General features: G+C 38.8%; 1 protein-coding gene across 3 annotated transcripts in view; it reads right to left on the bottom strand.

The window, feature by feature from the left end:
* The window catches only part of ST7 (suppression of tumorigenicity 7), a 136195-nt gene that overhangs the window by 10283 nt on the left and 103358 nt on the right, over positions 1-22554 (bottom strand). For all 3 annotated transcript variants that reach the window (XM_054632015.2, XM_077178968.1, XM_077178969.1), the window contains exons 9-11: positions 17274-17388; positions 9336-9408; positions 7626-7728 (exon numbers count right to left, since the gene is read on the bottom strand). In XM_054632015.2, coding sequence (XP_054487990.1) covers positions 7626-7728; positions 9336-9408; positions 17274-17388 — 291 coding nt within the window. The remainder of the gene's footprint in view (positions 1-7625; positions 7729-9335; positions 9409-17273; positions 17389-22554) is intronic.

Genomic DNA, 22554 nt, shown 5'->3' with positions numbered 1-22554 from the left:
GACTACTATTGAATTATTCCCAAAGACTAAGATATGCTGTCAGATGGTTCTGCTCTACAGCAGCCCCTGTGTAGCAGGGACTACACAGAAATTCAAAATTAAATATCTCTCTTATTGAAGGAGATAGAAAAAAAGCGCTCAAAGCAGAAAATGGAATTTAATTACAAGAGCTTTTTAATGAAAAGTGTTTCTAATAAAATGAAGAAGACTTTAAGCATTTTGATGCACAAAGTCTTTCTATAAGGAGACATATAGCACTCCTAGTTTGCACACAGGTTGCTGCATTTACTGCATCGCCATTAACTTGTTGTGACGTCCATGAACATGCAAGCTTGGCAGCCACCTAAGCAGCTAAGAACTAGTTACAAGGTAAAAATGTTACAAAATGTACCAAGTGCCTGATTTCCAGGGGTGAGGTGCGGGTAAGAGTACAGGACCTTAAGCTTGCTACTTGTAACAGTTGTTGAACGTGTCATTAAAATGAAAAGTACCACTGACTAAATCCACAAGCAATTTCCACAGAGAATTTCCCCATAACTGGCTCCCCCCACCCAGCAGAAGCAGATGAAACATACAGAGGGTTCACGACACAGGAAAAGACAGAGGTCTCAGACATTATTCAAGCAGATGATTTCTCTCCCTCCTCAATCCATAAACTAGACAGGTAACTAGACAGACAACTAACACAGTTCAGCAGACACCACTGGTGTTACTGCGTTCCAGTTACTGGAGAGGCAAGGAACAGCAGAGGGTAAAAATGAATCCTTTCCTCTAAAGGATACCCTTGCTGGCATCCTTTACAGAAAAGAAGCTGCTGAATCAGCTCCTGTTGGTCAGTTCTCCTGAGGAGTGAAACATTTCCCAGCTGCTCCTCCACAGCATAGGGAAACTCACTCTCTTCCAGGATGCCCCAGATCAAATGTTCTCCCCAGACTGTTCAAGTTAACACAAAAGGCAGCAGGTGAGCCAGCCCTAGCACAAGGTTGGGAAAGGAAAGGTATGGCTGATCACTGGCAATGAAGGAAGGAGTGTGCAGCCCCTCCATTTCACCCTGTGCTGCAGCCTGGTCTGGAAGGGGGAGGACTGCACGACCCAGGGACTGACAACTTCCTACTGCAGGCACCCATGAGGAGCAAACCTGGCACTGGAGGCAAAAAGGGGCCATGGGTGGTGTCAGCCTTGCCCAGCCCCTGATAAATGCTGGCTTTTGTGAACAGGATGTGCTGGTGCAGAAAAGAAGGCAAAAGAAAGGAATGAGGATTGAAAGTCAGCCTGTGGAAAGGAAAAGGGCAGAGGGAAATGAGCACCAACAGCATGACTTCATGGAGGATGTCCTAGAGAGTGCCATCCCTTTGTCTGGTGGAGCTGTCATGCAGGTAAAAGATTTGGAGAACTCTTGATCAAAACAGAGAACTGTCAATCCTGGGGAATAAATAAATACCTCAAAGAGAAATCACATGTTTACCTACTTGATGTAGGTAACTATTAAAAGAGGAGAAACTGAATCAGCAGTGGGAGTAGTTGAATATGATACTGGATTTTGCCTAAAGCCTTTCAGAAAAATCTGAGAGAGCTGCAGAGCAGGTGGATTAATGGAGGAAGTTGCCATTTAGTAGGCAGTCCAGGGGATTAAGAGTGATAGAGAGAAAGAATAAAGAGCTGACAAGAGGGAGGGAGCTGCCAGGCTGACATGAATACAGCAAATGTTCACTGCCCTAATGAATGCCTCATCCTTTTAAAAACACACATTATACCTGTTGAGCAGAATGGAATACAGCTGCAAGAGCTGCAGGTTTCTACCTGTTTTATTAATTTAGAACATTAACTCTTATTCCCATATTTTCTGCAAAATTAAATGAGAAAATAAGTTCTCAATATTCAAATGTTTCAACCAAAGGAAAAACCATAAACAAACCCAGTGACATGTCACTATTAGTAGGGAAAGAAAAACCAGGAAGGAATGTTGTATTTCTAGGAGCATTAAAAGAAAACATTTTGATTCTTATATATTGCTTGTTATCAGCAATCAAAATTAAATCAAATGGAAATACCAGATGGAAGAATATATCTTGACACTTGCAATCAAGCTTAGTCCTCACTCAGTTAACTTCTGTTTTCAGTATGCATTTTTCTCAGTTTCAGAAAGAAATTATTTTTAGAAGCACCTCAGATCAAAAATGTGAACCCCTCCTCCCTTGTTACTGTATCACAGCTATCTTCCCAAACAAAATGTCCATAACCTGGTTTGGTGATATTCAATAAGACCTCCATGCAAAGTTGATAGGTGGATCAAGACTCATTTGTGACTCATAAATGTTTTTATTTGACACATAAATGTCAGCCACACCTTTTGGGGATATAAACTGTCAATTGATTTATTCTGGAGGCATTTCCAGCAGGAACACCAACTGTACACAGCCCTAGAGAGACCCTGTCTGGAATGCTTTGTACAGTTCTCATCAGGCACTTTCCAAAACAAAAAAGATCAAATTTCTCAAGCAAAGAAATTCAAAGAAATGGTTTTGGAAGATGGCACTTGAAGGCCTCCATCTACTCAAGTTCTCTGAACATTAGGAAAGGGTACCAAAAAGCTGCCTAGCTGTAAGTAAGGCTTGATTATTGTGGAAGGAGAGATATGACTGTACATGAAAATTAGAATGGTCATCATACCCATGAATATCACATCCATTGCTGCACTGCTGTATTTTCAAGGAGAGTTCAAGAGCTCAGAGGGCATTCATTCATTTGCTGGTAGGGCTAAGGGTCTACCTACAGACACCAAGGGCAGCCCCCTTTTCTGGCAACTGCAGGCTACTGGTCCTGGATCTTTCAGAGGCAGGACTGAGCCCCAGCAACGTGCTGGGTTTCTAGCAGGTTGTCCATGAAACCAACACAGTCCCCCTGAAACCTTTTGTATTGGACAAGGAGACAAATTCCAGTCAAATGAACTAAATAATAAAAAAAATAAATTTTTCCCTTAAAAACCATCCAATGAGCTGCAGTCCTCATGCTGACCACATAATGTGAACTACAGTCTTCATGGACTACTGCATGCAACAAACATCTCCAGCTCTTGGAAAAAATCAGCCAAAGACATCTGACTGTAGTTTCCAAGAGGCTGCCATTGCACGTCATCAAAGGCTAGACAACTGCAGTCATCTCTTGAGCCACCAAAGACTTCAGGGTGGCTCATCAAAGACTTGAGCCACCAAAGACTTCATCTCTTGAGCCACCAAAGACTTCAAGACATCTCTTGAGCCACCAAAAACTTAATTTGACTAATCATATCTCAAAATTTCTAAAGCTCTTATTTCAGAACACAGCCCTTGTGGTTACATGACTAACAGCGACACAAAATCCAATCACACTACTAAAATTCATACTAGTAACCTACATCTCTTGACAGACTCCCTGTTAACTCCAGCTCCTGATACACTGGCATCCACTCAGATTAAACCACAACCTTCATAATTTAAGTAATAAAACTTCAATACCTTATCAATCCTTTGAAAACACGAGGAGAAAAGGGGAGCCCTCTCTCATCCTGACAGAACTCTGAACCCAAGCAGGGTTCCACTTCAGAGGGAGAATCAAACAACAGGCTAAGTAAGAAACCTAGCTGAGAGCAAGGCGTTCATGGAGGAAATCTAGATGGTAAGACCAACACATCTCCAACTGCGTTTTTTTCAGGAACAAATGAAGAAATTTAACTAGAACAAGAAATAAAATGCCATAACCATCTGGGCTTGTCAGGTTCCTTTAAAAAATGAACCAGCTCAGAAACAAACAGCCTAGAAAATTTCAGCCAGAATGATCTCTTCACTCTTGTGGCCAGTGACAGGACTTGCTGAGCTCTGGAACAGCCTCCTCAGGGAAGTGGTCACAGCACCAGCCTGACAGAATAAGCTTTTGGACAAAGCTCTTGGGCACACAGTGTGACTCTTGGGGATGGTGCTGTGCAGGGCCAGGAAGTGGACTTGATGATCCTTGTGTGTCCCTTCCAACCCTGGCATTTTCTTTGATTTGCGGATTCTATGACCCAGCCTCAGTGACGTTGGAAGAAAATACTGGAGTTGCACAATGACTTCTGCTATCATGAGATAGCTCAATTAGCCCTTTGCCACTGCATTGTTCTGGCTTGGATTATTTTTTGGATTGTCTTTTTTTTTTGCTTTTTCAGATCCCTCTCTTCTCTCCCTCTAACCAAACCTTTTTTTTGTCAAAGACCTATATTTAGGAGTTACAGTGTAACAGTAGTTTTCATGTACTTCTACAGAGGGCTTCTGGGCCAGTTAGGTGACATTTTGTAATAGATACATCTCAGCTACAGCCATTCTGTGCACGTACAGGAATGTGTTTTAATGAGCATTTGGAGAATGACAATGGACTTTGTACACATGAAGTGCAACAGGGTGAAATTTATACTTCTCTTGCTTAAATCAATCGAGCATATATCACCTATTTCACAATATTGACAGCTCTCTGGCTCCTAATTCTCTCCTGCTGAGAGTGCTTTTAGCATTCCATATTACTCCAATGACCTTTTATAAAATAAATCAACCTAACTCAGGCAGGTTTCCTTCTTTTCCTCAATTGTACAATCTGACTCTGAAATTACAGCTCAGGTTGCAAACAGGCAACAGGCACTGCTGCACCTGTGAAAGCATCCTTCCAGTCCAGAATATGAGAATTTAATGTTGTTTGAACAGGAATTCTCATCTTCCCAGTGGGATGAACAGCATAGGCTTAAGAAAGTTCCAAAATACTGGTTTCTACATGCCTAGTGAAGCCACTTTCAGGTCACCTTTCCCATTCTCATTGAATTGGTTGTAATTAAGTGGTTTGGCCTTTCTGCTGGAAATAAAACAACAAATCAGTGTCTCACTGAAGAGTTAAAAACTCTCTCAAACATATCTCAAATAGTTTCTCTGTAATATCATGGGGTGTGTGGAACAGATTAATTTCCCATCTGGTCTATGAATTTGTTTGCATTATTTGTTTCTATTAGCAACTACAACTTACTAGAAACCACACAAGCATACGGATAGACACAGTTCTTACTAAGAAAATCAAAATAAATAAAAAAATTGAGAAGGGATGCAACAGAGAACAGATGAATCTTCAAAAGTGTTTAAATCAATGGTTTGTTACATCCTTTTAAGAGATTGTTTGTAGACAAAATTGGCATTTCTTAAAGTAATATCAATATTTAAGTTGCCTGATTGAATTGTAGCATACTCCAGCAGAGACTGTCTTCAAATAAACTCAGCTCCTGGCTTACATACGAACCCATACAACTGTGTGCAGGACATACTTTTGGCTCACTTATAACAATCAGATATATGGACTATCATCTGTTTTCTCTTTAATGAATACCTCTAGTCCCATACATCACAGAAAGGAAGGGAGTGCTTTTCAGGAGGAGTTTGAATGAAGGGAGAGAGCTCTGCAAATCAGTTCAGGAAGGGTGTTCCACAACTGATAAATGTCCAAGAGACAGCTGTGGTAGCTTATCAGCATTAGCTTTTTATAGTCCTGTTACATACAAGTAGGGAAGCCCCAAACACATATAAATAATATTGATGAAATTGTGTGTCTGTGTACATATATACCTTTTCCCCCAACCACTCCACAAATTATACACTCCTCATGATATAATATGTACATAAAAACCCCTCTGGAATAACAGCTTCAGTGGCAAGACAACCCTCTCCGTTTAACTCCTAAATTTTTGTGTAGTATGTTAAATAATTTGTCACATTTTGTAGTTTATTTCTTCCTCACTCTGAACAAAAGACTCACTAAGATTTAGATCCTAGAGAAGCACTGAACACACATTTGTTTTGTGGCCTTGTTAGATTTCTTGTGATGCTGCTTGCTAAAACTTATACCCATTTCATTAAAAACAAATGGGATATGACTCCAATTACAACTGAGTGGAAGTTGAGGTGTAATATCCACACACTGCATAAAATTATAACCAAAAATGAACTTTCACACCTTAATATCCTTTAGGTAATAGCAGCAGGATGAGTGTGAAATCAGCTGTATATTAATCTGTGTCAGGCTATTCTGTTTTAATGTTAAAATCTGAACTAAAAGAACCTCTGGAGTCTGCTCCTATCATCCTACCTTGTCATCCTGGTCATTTATGTTTCACAAAGGTTTTCAATTTCAGATTTCAGAGTGTCAGACTTTGAAAAATAGAGGGAATCAATTAACAACATGATTAAAAGAGACTGTGATGGAAACATTTATCAATAGCATGGAGATAAGTGAGGAAAATGGAACAGGCTCCCAAGGATTGCTCATGACAGGCTAAACTGGTATTTTTCCTCAGCAAGATCTCCAACTGGGCCTCAGTAAAACATTTAGAAAGGTTCATCCAGAACAAGACTGTGCTAGAGTTAAACTGGCAACCGAGCAGAAGAGAAACACCAATGGTTGTGTTGTTGCAAGAACCATTGGGGTGGAAGAAAGTAAATAGAGAAGTCCTGGAATCAAGCTTCATTAAGGATATTCCTTTTATGGTATGGCACAAAAGTAGAAGCTCAGCTCATATTACAAAAGGACTCATTCTCACCTAAACTTTGTTGTCTAAAAATCAGGCTTTTACTGGAAAAGAGTTGCTCCTTTCATATTCACTGTAGAAACACTGAGGAGGAAAAGTCTGTCTAAAGATGTCTAAGGCAGTTTATTCTTTCCGCTGCCTGTAGAGGGAATCTAGATGATTTTACAAAGACAACAGCCTTTCAGACAGCTATTTAGTGGTTGGCATTACAGACAAAGCTCACAGAGAAAACATTTAATTCCTGCAGTGCATGAGAATTAACTTTCTGGAGCCCATGTGTACATGTGGAAGAGGGCTTGGGTTTGTCTTGACCAGACTTGGTGCTCAACTGTACCTAATGACAAGGCTCCTACCTAAGACAAGGCTCCCTACATTAACACATCCCAGTTTTCCACTGCTCACTTTCCAGGGGCAATGCTAGCCCAAAGGTTTGTGGGGTGAAGTTCAGAGGCCAAAAAGGTCTAATTGCCAAAAAAATCTACCTTTAACCTTCAGCAATCTCTTGGCAACATTCTCACTGCTGAGATACAACCCCAGAGAGCAAGTATGGGAATTAGAACACAAATCTGTTTTTTTTTTACTTTGCAGTTCTCAGCAATTCTTCCCCTCTGAGCTTTGCATCCTCAGAACTTAATGACAGGTTGCTGCATAAGAGATTACTAATGCAACTCATGTGAAGTACATCATGAACTCCAAAGATAGGCTCTTTTGTACAGCATGCCAAAACCATTTTCTTACATATAATCACCAAAACAAATAAAATATGCTACTTTGAACTACAAGATCTTTAATGACTATTTTGTCAATAATAATCTATCTTTATGCATGATCTGCCTGCAGGTCAGCATTTGGTGAAATCCACATCAGTTGAAATTTCAAGTTGCACAGTCCTGAATATGAGATTGCAAACCAAAAACTGTGCATACTATCAGCTTTTTTCCCCTTTCCATTGTTTGCTCTCTTTTCCACAACATCACTCATTACCCTAACACAAAAATCAGGAGTTATATCCTCAGTAATGTTAGAGCTACAACAATGTTTTCTCAATACTCACTTTTGGCACATGTGGATTGAATTCTACTGCTCTGTGAATAGCTTCTACTGCGTTCATCTCTGCAGTGCTCAGCCCTCGCCTTGAGGCAGCCTCTGGAGAAAATCTACAAAAGCAAAGAAACAAACACATTAGGTCAGAAATGCTAGTAAGAAAAAGCCAGAAAAGGAATCTAGAACATGGGCCCATGTAAGCAAGCTGAGTAATTTTCCTATGCTCTCCAAACTTCCATAGCAAGTGGAAACTCTGAGAGATCTATTACATCAAGGCCAATAAAAATCCCAGCAGAAGCGGAAAGCATGTTTGTATCTAATCATGGCAGAAAGTCAGTTCAAACAGTCCCTTCTCTGTCACTAACCTACATTTGCTCTAGGTACCCTGCTAGGGGCATATTCAAGGCTGAAATTGCAGGGAAAAAAAAAAAAAAAGAAAAGAAAAGAAAAAATAACAAGACCAAAAAACCCCCAAAAAACCAATCCAAATTATTGTTGGAGGGTTTATATTAAAAACAGGTTTGGGGAAGTTTTAGAAAGGTTCCCAACCCAATGCCCCTGAGTCAGGTTGAGATGGAAGCACGATGCAGCAGCAGTAGCAAGTGGTCTACTGGCTGCAGCACCATTGAGGGTAGCATGCCCAAACTGTGGGCAAATCATCTGCCCCAGTGAATAAAAAACCAGACCATGCAATCTCTTTCTCACCTCACACCCCACGGCTAACTCCAGAGCTGTACTTGGCAGGCAGACACCACAGGGAAAGCTGTGACAACCTTAGCCCTGCCCTCCCAAGCTGGAGTCGCTGTGTAGGGAGGAAAGATGTTGCAGTAGGTACTGGCGATCTACAGGATAAAAAGAATGAAAGAAAATTACTTAGAACTTGATGTGTACATACACTTTAAAAGCAAAAACTGTCAGGATGTCAGTCAAGAAAATGGCTTTCCACTCCACTTGCTTTTCAACTTTAGGGGGGCATTCGACCCTCAGGTGCACAGACACAACTCTGCCTGAGATTTGTGTGAAGGCATCTGAGAGCAGAACAGGGGGTTTTGAGCTCCATCTCACGAGGAGCTGAGCACCCTTTCAGAGTGGGCTGGTGCTCCCAAGTCCACAGGCATCAAATAGATGTGCTCAGCACCTTGGAAGGTTGAGACCCAAGTGAAAAACATAAAAGGAATGAACAGATATTTGTGTCTCTAAAAATATGAACGTCATCTACCTCTCAGAATCCCTGACATAATAATGCTAAATTCACCTGCCGCTATTTAATTAGATGAGCACTCTGCTGACAGCACTTGTAAAATGACATTGTTACCAGTGCATCCACATTTAGTTTTTACCTTTTTGGGGTCAGGTCTACAAAAAGTTGAAGAGGTTCAGCCACACAACCCTTTTCAGTTGCATCTTCACCATACTATCTAGGAAGCCAAAGCTCACCCAGACAGTATTTATAAAACTGAAACAAGAACTGAATTTATGCAATTTCTCTTCTTTTCTTCTTCCTTAGCATCTCAAGTGCAATGTTTGATCAATACAAATTTTTTATACATAAAGTAATTTTATCAAAAATTTTATATTATTAATTATTTTTTATATATAAAGTAATTTACCGCAGGTCTTAATTTTCCTGCTAAATCAGATTGTTAGGGTGTGGGCTCAGCTAAGAAAAATCTTACATTAAATCAGGAATTTTTCTGGAATGTGGTTCTTAAGCACTTACTTGTCAGAGACAGCTCTGGCTTTGAGCAATGCAGCTGTGTAGCATATAGTTGCTGATTTTGGTAAACTTATATCTGTTGAAAAGAAAGGAAAAAATTAAATATTTGAACACTTAAAAGTGTGCAGAATAAAAGTGTTTGATTGATACTTTAGAGTAAGCATGACATACACAAAATTAGTATGTGAACTCAGAATACTTTCTCATCTTGGGACTTATGCTGCCACGTCACATGGAGTTTTAAATTTCCACCTGATACTCAGGCTTCAAAATGTGTGTTAATGACCTCTGGAAGTGCTACTTAAACAGCAACTGGTATCATCAGAGAGCTAATTCAAAGAGTGACATGAGAGAGACAAAATGAAAGAAGCCATTACTCCATAGATAAATATATAGATAATTCTGAATACCTGGATTTTTCCATAGTTCAAAAAATATCTAAGTAATACCTGAGGGCTATCTACTTCACTCTTCATGTTTTCACTGAGAAGCATCTGTCTAATATGAGCATGTAGCAGCTGTACAAGTCAAGACAGCTATTCAAGTAATATAGGATTTGACTTGCAAGCAATCAACCAGTAGACTGATTGAAGCTAAAAATCTACAGTAAAATATGGTGTTTTGCCTCTCCTCTTAAGAAAATATTGGACCAAAACACACATCCACCAGACACTCTCTAGCCATTTTATCCTGTTTCAGAGACACACGGGACCATAAACCCAACTTAACCCATTAGTTAACTTAATTTATACATGTTTTCTACCAGCAAATTGGCACAATGCATTCAAAAGGTAGAGAGAAATGCTGCTTAACAGACTTGAGTGATGTATTTGTTCTCACTTTACAGAGAATTGACTTCCACATTTTTAATCTCATGTTGTGATCCTTGGAGATGTCCTGTGCAGGGCTAAGAGTTGGACTCGATGATCCTTGTGGGTCCCCTTCAACTCAGCTTATTCTGTGATTCTGTAATCCACCCAGCAGTCACATATTGAGACTGAAATATTCCAGCATCAGAAATTTAAAGATAACAGGTACATGAAAAAAAAAAAACAAACCACAACAAACCAAACCCACTAAAGGTTGGATTCCGCAAACCCTTCTGTACACACTGATAACTTCCTATAGCAAACAGAAAACACAGCACAGCAAACACAAGGCACTGGGGTAGGCCCACTGTAGAAATGAGGAGCAGCTAATCTGACTGTTGCTCTAAGAAATTATCTGTCCCTTGGTTTGTCATTAAACTTGATTAGAAAGATGAAATTAACATGATAACTTGGTTACTTCAGGATTAACAGACACTTGTTATTCACTGAACTCATGTGCCTGGCAAGATAGGGCTCCAGAAGGGAGTTACACAGGACAAGCAAGTCCTATCTCAGCAGTCATCATCCTTCACCTATTAATAACCAAGCAACCAGGCACAATGTTATTCTGTGAGACAGAAAACATTGCCAGAATGACTGTGGCACTTTGAAAAGGCTACCTGCTAAATCCTGTTATCTTTTTATGCACTTGCACTTTAAGTATGAGGCGTACAGATCCTGCTGGAGGCTTCCTTATAATATATTGCAACTATAATTTCACTGGAGTATGTAATTGTAGTGACTAAAGTAATTAAAATCAGCAGCATACAGAGCAGTTTGGATGACAGATATGTTAATTACTCCACTAATAGAAGACGGCTACAGACACAGGCACGAGCACATCTTCAGTGACAGGAAGAGAAAATATTTCTGAACACCTCCAATAATCCTCTTTATATCAAATTTTCCTTAACATCAGGAGTTAAAAGTTATTTCCAGTAAACAGAAATGCCTTTTAAATATATTAAAACACTATCACAAAACACTGTCTTCTAGTAGACAGTAGGTGTTTCTGAGCTGCAAATGTCTGTGCATATAGATTGCAAGGTGATTCAAAAATAACAGCTGGCATCTGCAAGGAAGAGAAATGTGCTGAGATGAGCTAAGGCTCAGATACACCATGTGAATCCTTTCTGCAGAAGAAATGGGATTTCTCAAAGAATGTTATGTTCAAATCTGATCACCCATGGTCAAGAACAACAAAAGCAAACAGAAGGATTGGACTGTTTTTGTATCAAATAAAATGAAACAAAGACTGAGAGAGGATCCAGCTGTTTACCATGGAGACCCACATGGAACACCAGGAGAGAAGAAGGGTTGCTCAGGTAAAGGACAGCATTGGCACAAGAATAAAAAATTCAGAATTAAATTTAGGCCTCAGATAAAAGAAAGTTTCTGTGAAATGAACATTTGAGGGAGATTTCCAGGTAGAACAGTAGGGCAAAAAGACCCAACTAATTCTAGGATGGGGCTTGTTGAGCTCATGGAAGGGGCAGTATCATGCAGGGAATGCAACAGCAGGGGCCCTGATTCACCCAGGAGGCCTCTTCCAGTACTATGCTGCTAGAGAGCAAGGAGCACTTGTTTGAGGATAACACTTACAGACCCCTAGCAATGGAAGAAATAGATACAAATGTTCATGTTTATAACAGAGTGGTTGGAGTTGGAAGTGAGCTCTGAACATCATCTAGTCCAACGGAGACAGCCCTAACAGGTCCATGCCTGCTTGCTTTCAAAAATGTTTTTCTTTTTGTTTGCTACATATTAGGCCAAAAGTATTTAATCCTGCTGTATGCTGGTCTATGACTACAATACTTGAAAATAATTTTGCCTTAATCTCCAAAACTTCACCCTCGTAATTTAGAGAGAGGCATAAACAATTATGTCTAGTAACAACTTGAATTTAGCAAGGGAATTGTGTCCAAACTAGCCCTAGGAGATATGTACTCTGTCAGAACCAAAGTGAAGTTTTAATAAATGACTGTGTCCAGCTCTCTGAGCCATCTGGCAAAATATCTTCACATACACTGTTTCCCACCCTCCTGTGATTACTTGTAGAGCTCACACAATGTGCTGAAAGATGTGACTGCTATTCTGTTGTCAAATCCATCAGGACATTTTTGCCTAATAGAAACTGATGTGTCAATCTAGAAAAGAGTCTCCTTCTTTCTTATTGCTTGTATTGTTAAACAGAATGCAAAAATCTAGACTTAATTTATAAGAATTTTCTTTCAATAAGCCCCAATCATGTATGAGGAGGGCTGGGAAAGCAAATTCTTACAATTCATTTGCTTCTTAAGCAGTTGCTTATGAGAATGAACTGATGGAAAGATGCTGTGGATATGCAGAATATGCTATATATCATCTAAAAAGGTCATGGGATCTTATCAATAGAAACGAAAAAAAATTATGAATCTAGATATGGAATGATGCAACATTCCCTACCAAGTCAGCAGAAGGCTCTAAACATGAAGAGACAGGCATGTTGCAATTGCTTCAGTCATTAATAAATGCAAAAATATAAGTCACTAATCACAAATTATTCCCAACTTTGCACAGGTGATAGGAAGAATTGCTTATAGATTGAAAGCACTCTAGCAAATAAATATGTGCAGGCTGGAATCAGTGATGACAGAAGAGAGATGCAGTCATGTATAAGGACACAAACATTAAGAAAGGAAGTGAATTAAGCAGATACAAATGGTAAAAAACAAGAGTAACGTGATGGAAATCATTAAAGAAAAGTATGAGATGAATATCAGGGGAAACCACTATCAGAAAGATCTGGTATCCCATTAGAACACTGATCACATTTTCCTACAAAATGTAGTAGAAAACATGCTAGAGGGAGCATAACTATATGTATGGTGCTTATGAAAACTAGTTCTGATTCTCTGTACTTCTGGCATTCTTTCTCAGTAGTGGGAAACACCCCAATCAAATACAGTCCCTATGGTACAGTGGGAAAACCACAAGTAGCCTTTATTTTGCCATAACCGCAACTAAAATTTACACTATTCAGATATGGAAAGATTTAAAATTGCTGATTTTAAACATTTCATATGCCACTCTTGCTGACAAGCATATCAGTGACCAAGCAAGTGCCAGCCACTTTAACTTGACCAAGTTCAATCCAAAATGCCTGTAGAGAGTAAGGAATAATTTCTGCTTAAGAAAGTTAAAGAGAGCAAGACTAGTATAATTACTTTAGACTTCTTGTGCTTTTGCACAAACAGGCAAAACAAAAAATGCCACAGAATTATTTGGCAAAAAAGAAAGAAACCAAATGGTATGAACAGACACAAACTGTTGCTAAAACCCAGTTGAAGTGACAAATGATTTTGATATGGAGGAAAGAAATCAGTTCTTGCAAGCATAAGCTGGAAAAGATGTGAAAGGAACAAAGACAAACTATTCTCTCAATATTACTGTTACACAAACTGGAGGTCTTGATTTGTGTCTCTTGGAGAAGGTAGATTAGATTTTGGTATAACCATAACTAAAAGGAACTTTCTCTTAAGATATCTCTTTCAAAGAAACAAAAGGGTTATAAAACACTGTTTATGAGGAAATGGCTGCTTCCATACTGCCATTTTCTGAAGAAAAGTCTTCATTGCACTTAGAACACCTACCCATTTAGCTCCACCAGGTAGAATACCTCCAAAACATCAAGTATAAACATGGAAAGTAATGAAACTACCTATAAAACCCCTGGAGACCATAGCTAATGTAACTGAAGGCTGCATGCAATTGCTTAATCAATCTGCAACTCTCTACAAAAGGACTGCCTTCAATATAAATAGAATTTGCATTCATAATCTGTAAGGACAGTAAGAAATTGGACAGAAGGGGACAGAGAAAAGAGTAGCCATGAATTAGCTACATTTTAGACAAGTCACTTCTCTGTGTTAACTGTTAGGATTTCATTAAGTTGTAAGTATTCCAAGAAAAAAAAGTCTTTATTTCTAAAGTTGTCTTGGGTTGCAAGATGTAGCTGGGGGTGTGTATTCTATTGCCATCTGTTAGAGAGGGGGCAGTTATCTTCTCTTAATTGGGCAGTTTTCTTTATCTCTTCCACAACCAATCCTCTCTCTGGGAAATATCTGCTGTTAGGGGGCCATTGAGTCTCACTGCATGACTGATAAAATTACATCATCCCACTGGGAGATGCTCTACCCAGGGGGAGGAGCCAAGCATTCCTACCTGGATATAATCTGAGATTTGGAATACCAGAGGAGCAGCCTTTTTCCCACTGGATTCCCAGAGGAACACCAGGCCCATCTACACCCCTACCAGACCTTCAGAGGTTTGGTACAGGCTCACTGCTACAATAGAACCACACCTGCCACTGCAGGAGAACTGCAACCACCATTTAATCAGACTGCTACTAACACCTGACCCACAGGGTGTCAGGTCATATTCTGACTTGGTCAGTGGTTTTTTTTTGTACTATTACATTTGTATTTTAAATTTTTCTATTAAAGAACTGGTATTCCTATTCCCATATCTTTGCCTGAGAGCGCCCTAATTTCAAAATTATAATAATTCGGAGGGAAGGGGGTTACATTTTCCATTTCAAGAGAAGCTCCTGCCTTCTTTAGCAGATACCCATCTTTTCAAACCAAGACAAAAGTGTTTCTTCAAAGGTCTGCATTTTAGGCCATTCAAAGGCCTAATTTAAAGTAGGATTCTGCTTGAACAAGCTGCTACCAAATAGAAAAGTGTCAAAGCATAGAGCAGAATGAGATCTTTTGTATTTAAAACCCATTTCCTTTCCATGTGTCCTTTGCTCTAAAATATTGTCTCAAGTGAACTCTGCATTTGGGACTCTGGCATGGTGATGTGGCCTTTCTCCTTCTCTGCAAAGAGATATGTGAGAAAAGAATCTGTGTAAGATGTTCATCCTGCAAACCAGAAGGCCTTTAGTCTCACTGGAAAACACTGTATTTTTAAAAAATGAAAGCAAGGACAGGTTTAGAGAGGAACCGTTGCATCACTAAGATTAAACACAGAGGCATCCATTCTGTCTAAACCTGACTTTAAATTGACAGAAAAGTCTGGGTTTTCACACAGTGCCCAGGTTATCACTTAAAATCTATCAAAGCAACTGGCTGCCCAGGGAAATTAATAAATCAGTTGTTCCAAGCATCCCTACAAGCAGACCAACTCCCCCAGTCATAACTATTTCTGCTGTAAATAACATGGATATGTGTTAAATCAGAGCCAAAAATATTTTCAGAATTCAACAGTATTTAGGTCATCCTCACTCTACTGACAGACACTGAACTCTGAAACCATAATGATGTAGCTCAGCAACAGTGCATGCTGTTCCACTAATGAGACCCTTTTTCCATGAATAATGAGTATGGACATCAGCTCTGTTGCCAGGTACATAATATAAACACAATTTAACACATGGCTTTTGGTAAAGCAGTGCATCTGCTTGCAGAGGCTGAGGTTTCACATGATGTGGTCCAACATTTTAGCATTTTAGCCCAGGGTGGGAGCAGACTGCTTGAGGAAATAATTTGTTCATATGTTATCAAAATACAATAAATCAGGTTTGGTCTTAGTCAAAAAAAAGCAGTGGAGTGGGACCAACAGAAACTGCAGATAGGGAAGTATAAATGAGTTCAGTGTTTTATATTCCAATAAATCTTACAACACATGAAGCTGATGAGTTCTAAAATGAGCTGAGACTCCCTGAGACAGGCCTTCTGAGACTCATGAACTGTGAGGGTTATACTGGTTAAGCCTGTGTTTGCTCAGTCCTTTTGCAAACCCAGTGCATACACACACCATACCAAAGTGTGAGCTGAAACTGCCTATGCTCAAACAGCCAAAGTAAGAGCTTTATTCTTAAAAGTCTCATTTGTTCTGACTCTATCACATGCTTTTGAGAAAATGAAACACACTTTCAATTTTTATCAACTTCCATGACATAAAGTGCTACCATGGTATTGTTTAAAATCAGGGATCAGTGCTTTCAGTATGCCAAAGTAGAGCTGGCACTGGAGTTTAGTCTTGAGATTTGAGAATACAAGCTTAATACCCTGTTCTGTCACAGTTCTGGTATTTCCCAGGACTATTACCTCATAACTACATTGAAGACTAGAAGGTGCCAACATACTGTGATGCCTGGGGAATAAAAACCAGCATTTCTACTTTTTTGCTTTTTAACATGGCAAAATAAAGAACATAGACATCTCTCCCAGGGTCACAGGAATTACTGAAATACAAGGAGCTACTAGAAAGACTCTGATGTGACCACTTTAACTGCCAATGTCTTCAATTAGACTAAGTACAACCAAGATCTCTTTCAGAGTCATTACTGCTACTGAATGGCAGTATTCAAGGGCCTGGGTAACATTTTGATCTCTGCTTAGAATGATTTGACGCCAAAAAGAGTTGAAAACACTCCAGACTGGACTGGTAGAAGTGATTATTACTAATGTTGCTTGTAACCAGCTGCTTATTTATGTTTTTCTTAAATAGTCTTCAAGTTTAAAGACCCAGAGCTCCAGCAGCTATGATTTGAACATGAAAAGAGTTGCAGTGCTGCATAAACCAATGTTTACTGAAAAACAAAACAAAATAATACAAAATGTTCACCTAGTCTTCTGAGCTTCCCAAAGTTTCCCTATAAGATATGAAGTTTGCTACTCAATAGGCTGCTATGAAGTTAAATCAATGTTCTCTTCCATGCTACTAAGTCAACAATCACAGGTAAGTCCATGGGGGAGCTGAATATTTTCTTCAGAAAAGGTTTGAATAGCATGTAATAAAAATTCAGCAGAACCTAAACAGTCATTTCTTTAAACATCAACAGAAAACAAAGCAAGCACAAGGGAGCTGCTAGTGAGTGCCATCTCCTTGTACAATGATTTCAGCATGGGCTGGCAGAAAAAATGCACAGTATTTCATCTTTGGATAAAGGATTGTGTAAGGGCTTATATGAAGCTCACAGCTATCAACTTAATTACAGTGTTTCCTAAATATTGGGAGTTTGACTTAAATACATTTCTTCTGTGTGTATCACCTAGAGAAAATACAAATACATATTTGAACTTACCATCATACTTTGCTAAGACTGCCTGGACGTCTGCATATGCTTGCAGTTCCAGCAAAGCCTCTAGCAGGTTTTCGTGGATGTTGAACATGCTGAGCAGGGGAAACTCCTTCATCAACTACAATCAATAACATATGAAAGGGTTAGATTATTAAAATGGAGAAGGTTTCTTGTTCAAAATGCATTGAAACAGACAACACCAAGTTAAAACTCCTCAGTTCCCCTTGCTCTTTATTCTTTCCCAAAGCTCATTATTATCTCAGAAATTTCTGAGCTCATAATGGATACAAGGTCGGGTTCTTGTCAAGAATGCTTGTATAGGATGTAATTAGTCAAATCCAACAACCCAGCTATCTGAACACATAACTCTCCTTCAATGAACAGGCTTCTTCAAAGTCAAAAAGAGTTATTGTTCTGGGGAAGAAACCTCACCAGTGTACTGCCAGTATATCAGTTGTACATAATCCAGCACCTCTCTGGTAAAACCAGAAAATACATTGAAAAACCACAAAACCAGCAAATTAGAGATGTTACTTATCTACTTACATAGAGAAGCTTACATATATGGAACCATATTATCAAGTATGTGATACCAGGATTTGTAATTGTTAGTACTTAAGAACACAATTGCAATTGTGGCCAACATTAAAAAAAAAAGAGAAAGAGAAGGAAAAGGAGGAATAAGGAGGAAAAGAAAAAGAAAAAGAAAAGGAAAAGGAAAAGGAAAAGGAAAAGGAAAAGGAAAAGGAAAAGGAAAAGGAAAGGAAAGGAAAGGAAAGGAAAGGAAAGGAAAGGAAAGGAAAGGAAAGGAAAGGAAAGGACAGCAACAATAGAAAAGGTAAAGCTCTTGCAAATCAAACACCGTAACTAAGGAATACATCTTGTATGACAAACTGAATGAAATATGGAGTTAAAACAATCAAAGCTTTTCACATGTAAGTGCCTCTACTTTATGAACTAAGCCATTGAGAGATACCAGGAATATATTTTTAGATACCCTCACTTTTAGTATCTGCATAGATTCAAATGGCTGAAGCTGATACTCAATTGCATCTCTTTTTTAAGTCACATCTATAAGAACCATCCATGTTTTTTACTGCAGAATTGATTAAATAATATTTTTTATTGTCAGAGTGATTCTCTAAAGAACTGAAGTGTTAAAAGATCCTTGCTTCCTTGTGTCCCCTCTATGGTTAACTGCTTTCATAATGTAGATTCAGCACAAAAAGGTCCCTGACAGTGAATAACTGGGGTAGCTGATATTACCACTGCTTCTCAGGAACTTGCAGGGAAATACTAACATTTACAATCTCTCTGATAGGGTTTATGAGAACAGAAATACTGTAACATGCCAAGTAAAGAATATGATTCAAGGTCAGCCTTGCTCTATTTGAAACTAATAAGCCAGATCTGAAAACTCTGACAGTTAATAAACCTACCTTTCAAGATGTAAACAGCAAAACTGATGAGAACCAGCAAATCTTAATCTCACAAACAGATAAGATAAAAGTAAAAAGGATTGAAACAAGGGATGGATATTCACCAACAACTTCAAAAAATGAGAAAAAGGTAATGCACTGGAGCTTCTCCACTCTGTTAAGAAAAGAGGCCTTAACAGGTAAACACAGAAGCAAAGCACAGAGAATTTCTTTCTTGTGAAATGATCTGGTATAGGCTAATGGAAGAACTATTCTGACCTTAAGACTCTAAATTTGTCTGTCTGGAATAGCATGGACTTTGCTGCAGTTTGAGGATTATTAGAAGATGACAGGCAAGAATGGCAGTGTTTTATTTAACTGATTATATAAATTTCTGGTGAGAATCAGGATCACTGAGAGAGCAGCTGAAAGAGGCCACTGAATTTTTCATGTTAATGGCATGGGGATGGCCATAAACTCCTGGTTTCATTGGTAGGAGCTGAACCTGTGAAAAAGAGCACAAACAAAACTGCAAAACTTTTCTCCTCCATTAAAAAAAAAAAGACCACAGATCTTGAGATCTTGATGCTCACATAGCTTAAGTGAAAGGGTTTCAGAATAAAATAAAAAGTTTAAGTCATTGTTTGTGAAGAGAAGTAAGTGCAGGTGAAAATTCATTTAATCACATTCCTTAGCTAAAGATCCATCATTAAGTCTACTTCTCTTCATTCTTGTCCTTACTCACTATTGGATTTTTAAGAGAGGAAGCTACTATTTGGCAGGAAAGAGCATGACAGAATCTGGCTCTACATAAATGTGATTTAAAGTTCAAAATGAACATCTTGCAAAGAAACCTCTCTAAGGGATTAAGAAAGATTATCCCTGCTCATTGAGAATGAATAACTGCTGGCAAAATAATATTCCCTCCATCAGTGAAGAGAAGGGAAGAGCTGCTAGTTAGAGATGTACTCTGGCCAGTAAAAGCTCTTACTCTGGTTCTCTGCCTCTCACTGACATCACTCACTGATTATTTTTTTTGCTATTTTAATTAGGTTCTGTCAGAGTGATAAAGCCTGTCTCAGACAGCAGAGGAATAAAGGTCACTGTCTGGACTGCCAGGCCTCCAAACTGAAGTGTTAATAAAGGTTTCATCTGGGAAAGGTCGAGTGTTAAGAAGTCTAAACCAGTTATATTGAGCTCAGTTAATACTGTAGCCTCAAAAATAAAACACCTCTAAGTGACCACTCAGCTATTTGAACACTGACTGTGCATAAATGACAGCATGTTTGCTATTAAAAAGAAGAAAAAGAAGACATTAACTCATTTTTCTGTCATATCTGGATGTAGAGTTTCTAGTTCTCACTGCAAATAATTTCCAGTCACAGTAAAAATTTGTTTACTGAGAAACCTGCCAGAAAGTAAAGCCACTTGGATGGAAGAATATTATGACAGGTCATCTTTCAGGTCTCATAGTGAAAGCAAACACTGGGAAAGAAAAAACTGCCACAAGGTCCGGTGGCTGGTCAGGGAAGGCCACACACTGGGTCATGCTGAGGAGCAGTGGGAGCAGACTGAGCTTGCTCCCCTCCCTAGCAGATGGAGGGGGAGCTGGTTCATGCTCCACACAGAGATGTAAAGATGGGCATCTTATTCCCAATTATTATTCCCAAACATTATACCTTAATTATTCCCAAACACAAGATGAAAAACACACCCTTGAGTTCCCCAGACCCGTACATGGAGCCCTAACTGGCCTCCAGTTTAAGAGGCACAGACATCCCTTTGAACCCAAAGATTTATTTTCTGCAAAGTTACAGACCAGTATTTGCCAAATCATTTGGATTATAAATTTAAATTATTTTTACTTTACTGTAACCTGAGAAATAATTTTTTTTGAGTGGCAAGCACAGCACTTCAAGACAAGATGAAAGCTCTGCTATCATCTTTCTCCACACCTTCAGACCTCAAGAGACAGCCACCAAATTCAGCACTCAAGATTTCCTGAGCTGCAGAGCCACTATAGCATTTCACACATACACTACTTAGAACTAAAAATGCCATTGTAAAATTCAAGCTGGTTGGTTTCTTGGCTGGCATTAAAGAGAAGAGCTCCACTGAGCTAAACGAATTTTCACACCATGTGAAAACAAGACAGCACATGGCTATAAATGTATTCCCTCTTTACAACATGAGGATATTCAAATGGCTGTTGAACATTTAATGCCAAATCTATGTTCACAAGGATTTTACTTTGAACTTCTATTGGTCAAAACGCTTTCTGGAGATCTAAGTCAGACCTGGAGCTGGGTTTGTACATATTCCCTTCCAATTCCTCTGTGTGTTTAGGGGAAAATAGGTACAGGTGTAGAAAGTGGAACTGCTTTTCTCTGAAAGAGTCATTATGTATACTGCAAATATATAGAAAAGGTAGTTTTGCAGGTAATTCAGTTTTAATTTTTTAGATAAATATATTTTAGGAATATAAGTTTGCAGAAAAATTCTGGAAGTAAGTCTGACACAATCTGAACATATCTGAACATTAGTCCCAGAAGCAAGTCTGACACAATCTGAACATATCTGAACATTAGTCCCAGAAGCACCCTATTCCCAGATTCACTTCAATTCACATTACAGGGTGCAGGTTCAATGATTTTGTGATAGATATGAAAAAATGATGATTGGAAAAAATACCTTACGGTACAAAGAAATTCACATCTGATTTGTTGGATGAGGAACAAGTTTCATCTCCCAAAGGACATTTATTGAAGAAGATTCCCTAACTGAGAGTATTTCAGTTATTGCCATTTTCATTTAGATATAATTTTTAAAACATTTTCAAGGAATGTAGCTCTAATGTCTGCATCAATTATTCTCCCTGTGACAACACTAACATTATAAATCAGTTAACCAAGAAACATTATTTGTGTACAAACCCACTATAACCTGCAGCTTATACCTACAACTAGACCCCAGGACTCAAGGGAATGCAAAGGTGGACAAATGAATAATGTTATATACAACCTGCTGTTGACACATTTATTCTCCATTTGCATGATTATATGCATGGTCACAAAATTTATGGGCAGGGCATGCAATCATTCATTGCTGTTTGTACTCCCACCTTCTCCACAAACCAGCATTAACATTAGTCAGATCAATATATTCAACTGAATGAATTCAAAAAATGCAGTGTGAATTTATCCCAAAATAAAGAGACAAGAAAACAAGGGGAATTCAATGCAAACAGTGAAACTATTACAACCTTAGTTACTAGTGCATATGTTTCTGCAGTGGGTATCTGAAATGGAAAACTGTCTCCTAAAGAAAGAATGGCAAGGCTGCCATCTTTCAGATGCAGCTGTCCACCAAAACTGAAGGACCAAGCACACAGTATGGATAGCACTGGCATTTTCACAAGTGCTTTGCATAAACTGCTTTCTGGTATAATGACCCGTAATCTGCTAACTGAACAAGGTGGCAAAGGTAAAACTCCAAGCCATTTCTGAGTAGAAAAACAGAAGTTTCCATTTCTGTGAACTTCATTGTCTGCAGATGACCTTTCAGATGTCAAAGCTCTGACTGAAGCTCACCCTGGGCTTGAGGCATTGAAAACATGTCACTCCATGTTGACCTTCTGATGTCTAATTAGATACACTAATTCTTAAGTTGTTCTCCTGGCCAGCTCAACTGGCAAGGACAGAAGGACAGAAATACTGTGAGAAGACTAAAGTTAGCACACAAAAAGCCTCAGATGCTTAAAAATGAGTCTAACTCCTGGTCCTAAAAGTGCAATTTATTCCACCTGTGTCTCTTTATGAGTGGGATTCATGGGATAAAAACACATCATAGCTCTTGGAGTTAGAAAA

This window comes from Agelaius phoeniceus, chromosome 5 (assembly GCF_051311805.1).
Source record: "Agelaius phoeniceus isolate bAgePho1 chromosome 5, bAgePho1.hap1, whole genome shotgun sequence".
Lineage (NCBI taxonomy): Eukaryota > Metazoa > Chordata > Aves > Passeriformes > Icteridae > Agelaius > Agelaius phoeniceus.
The sequence above is the reverse complement of the archived record's forward strand: the minus strand, read 5'-3'. Positions and strand labels throughout refer to the sequence as shown.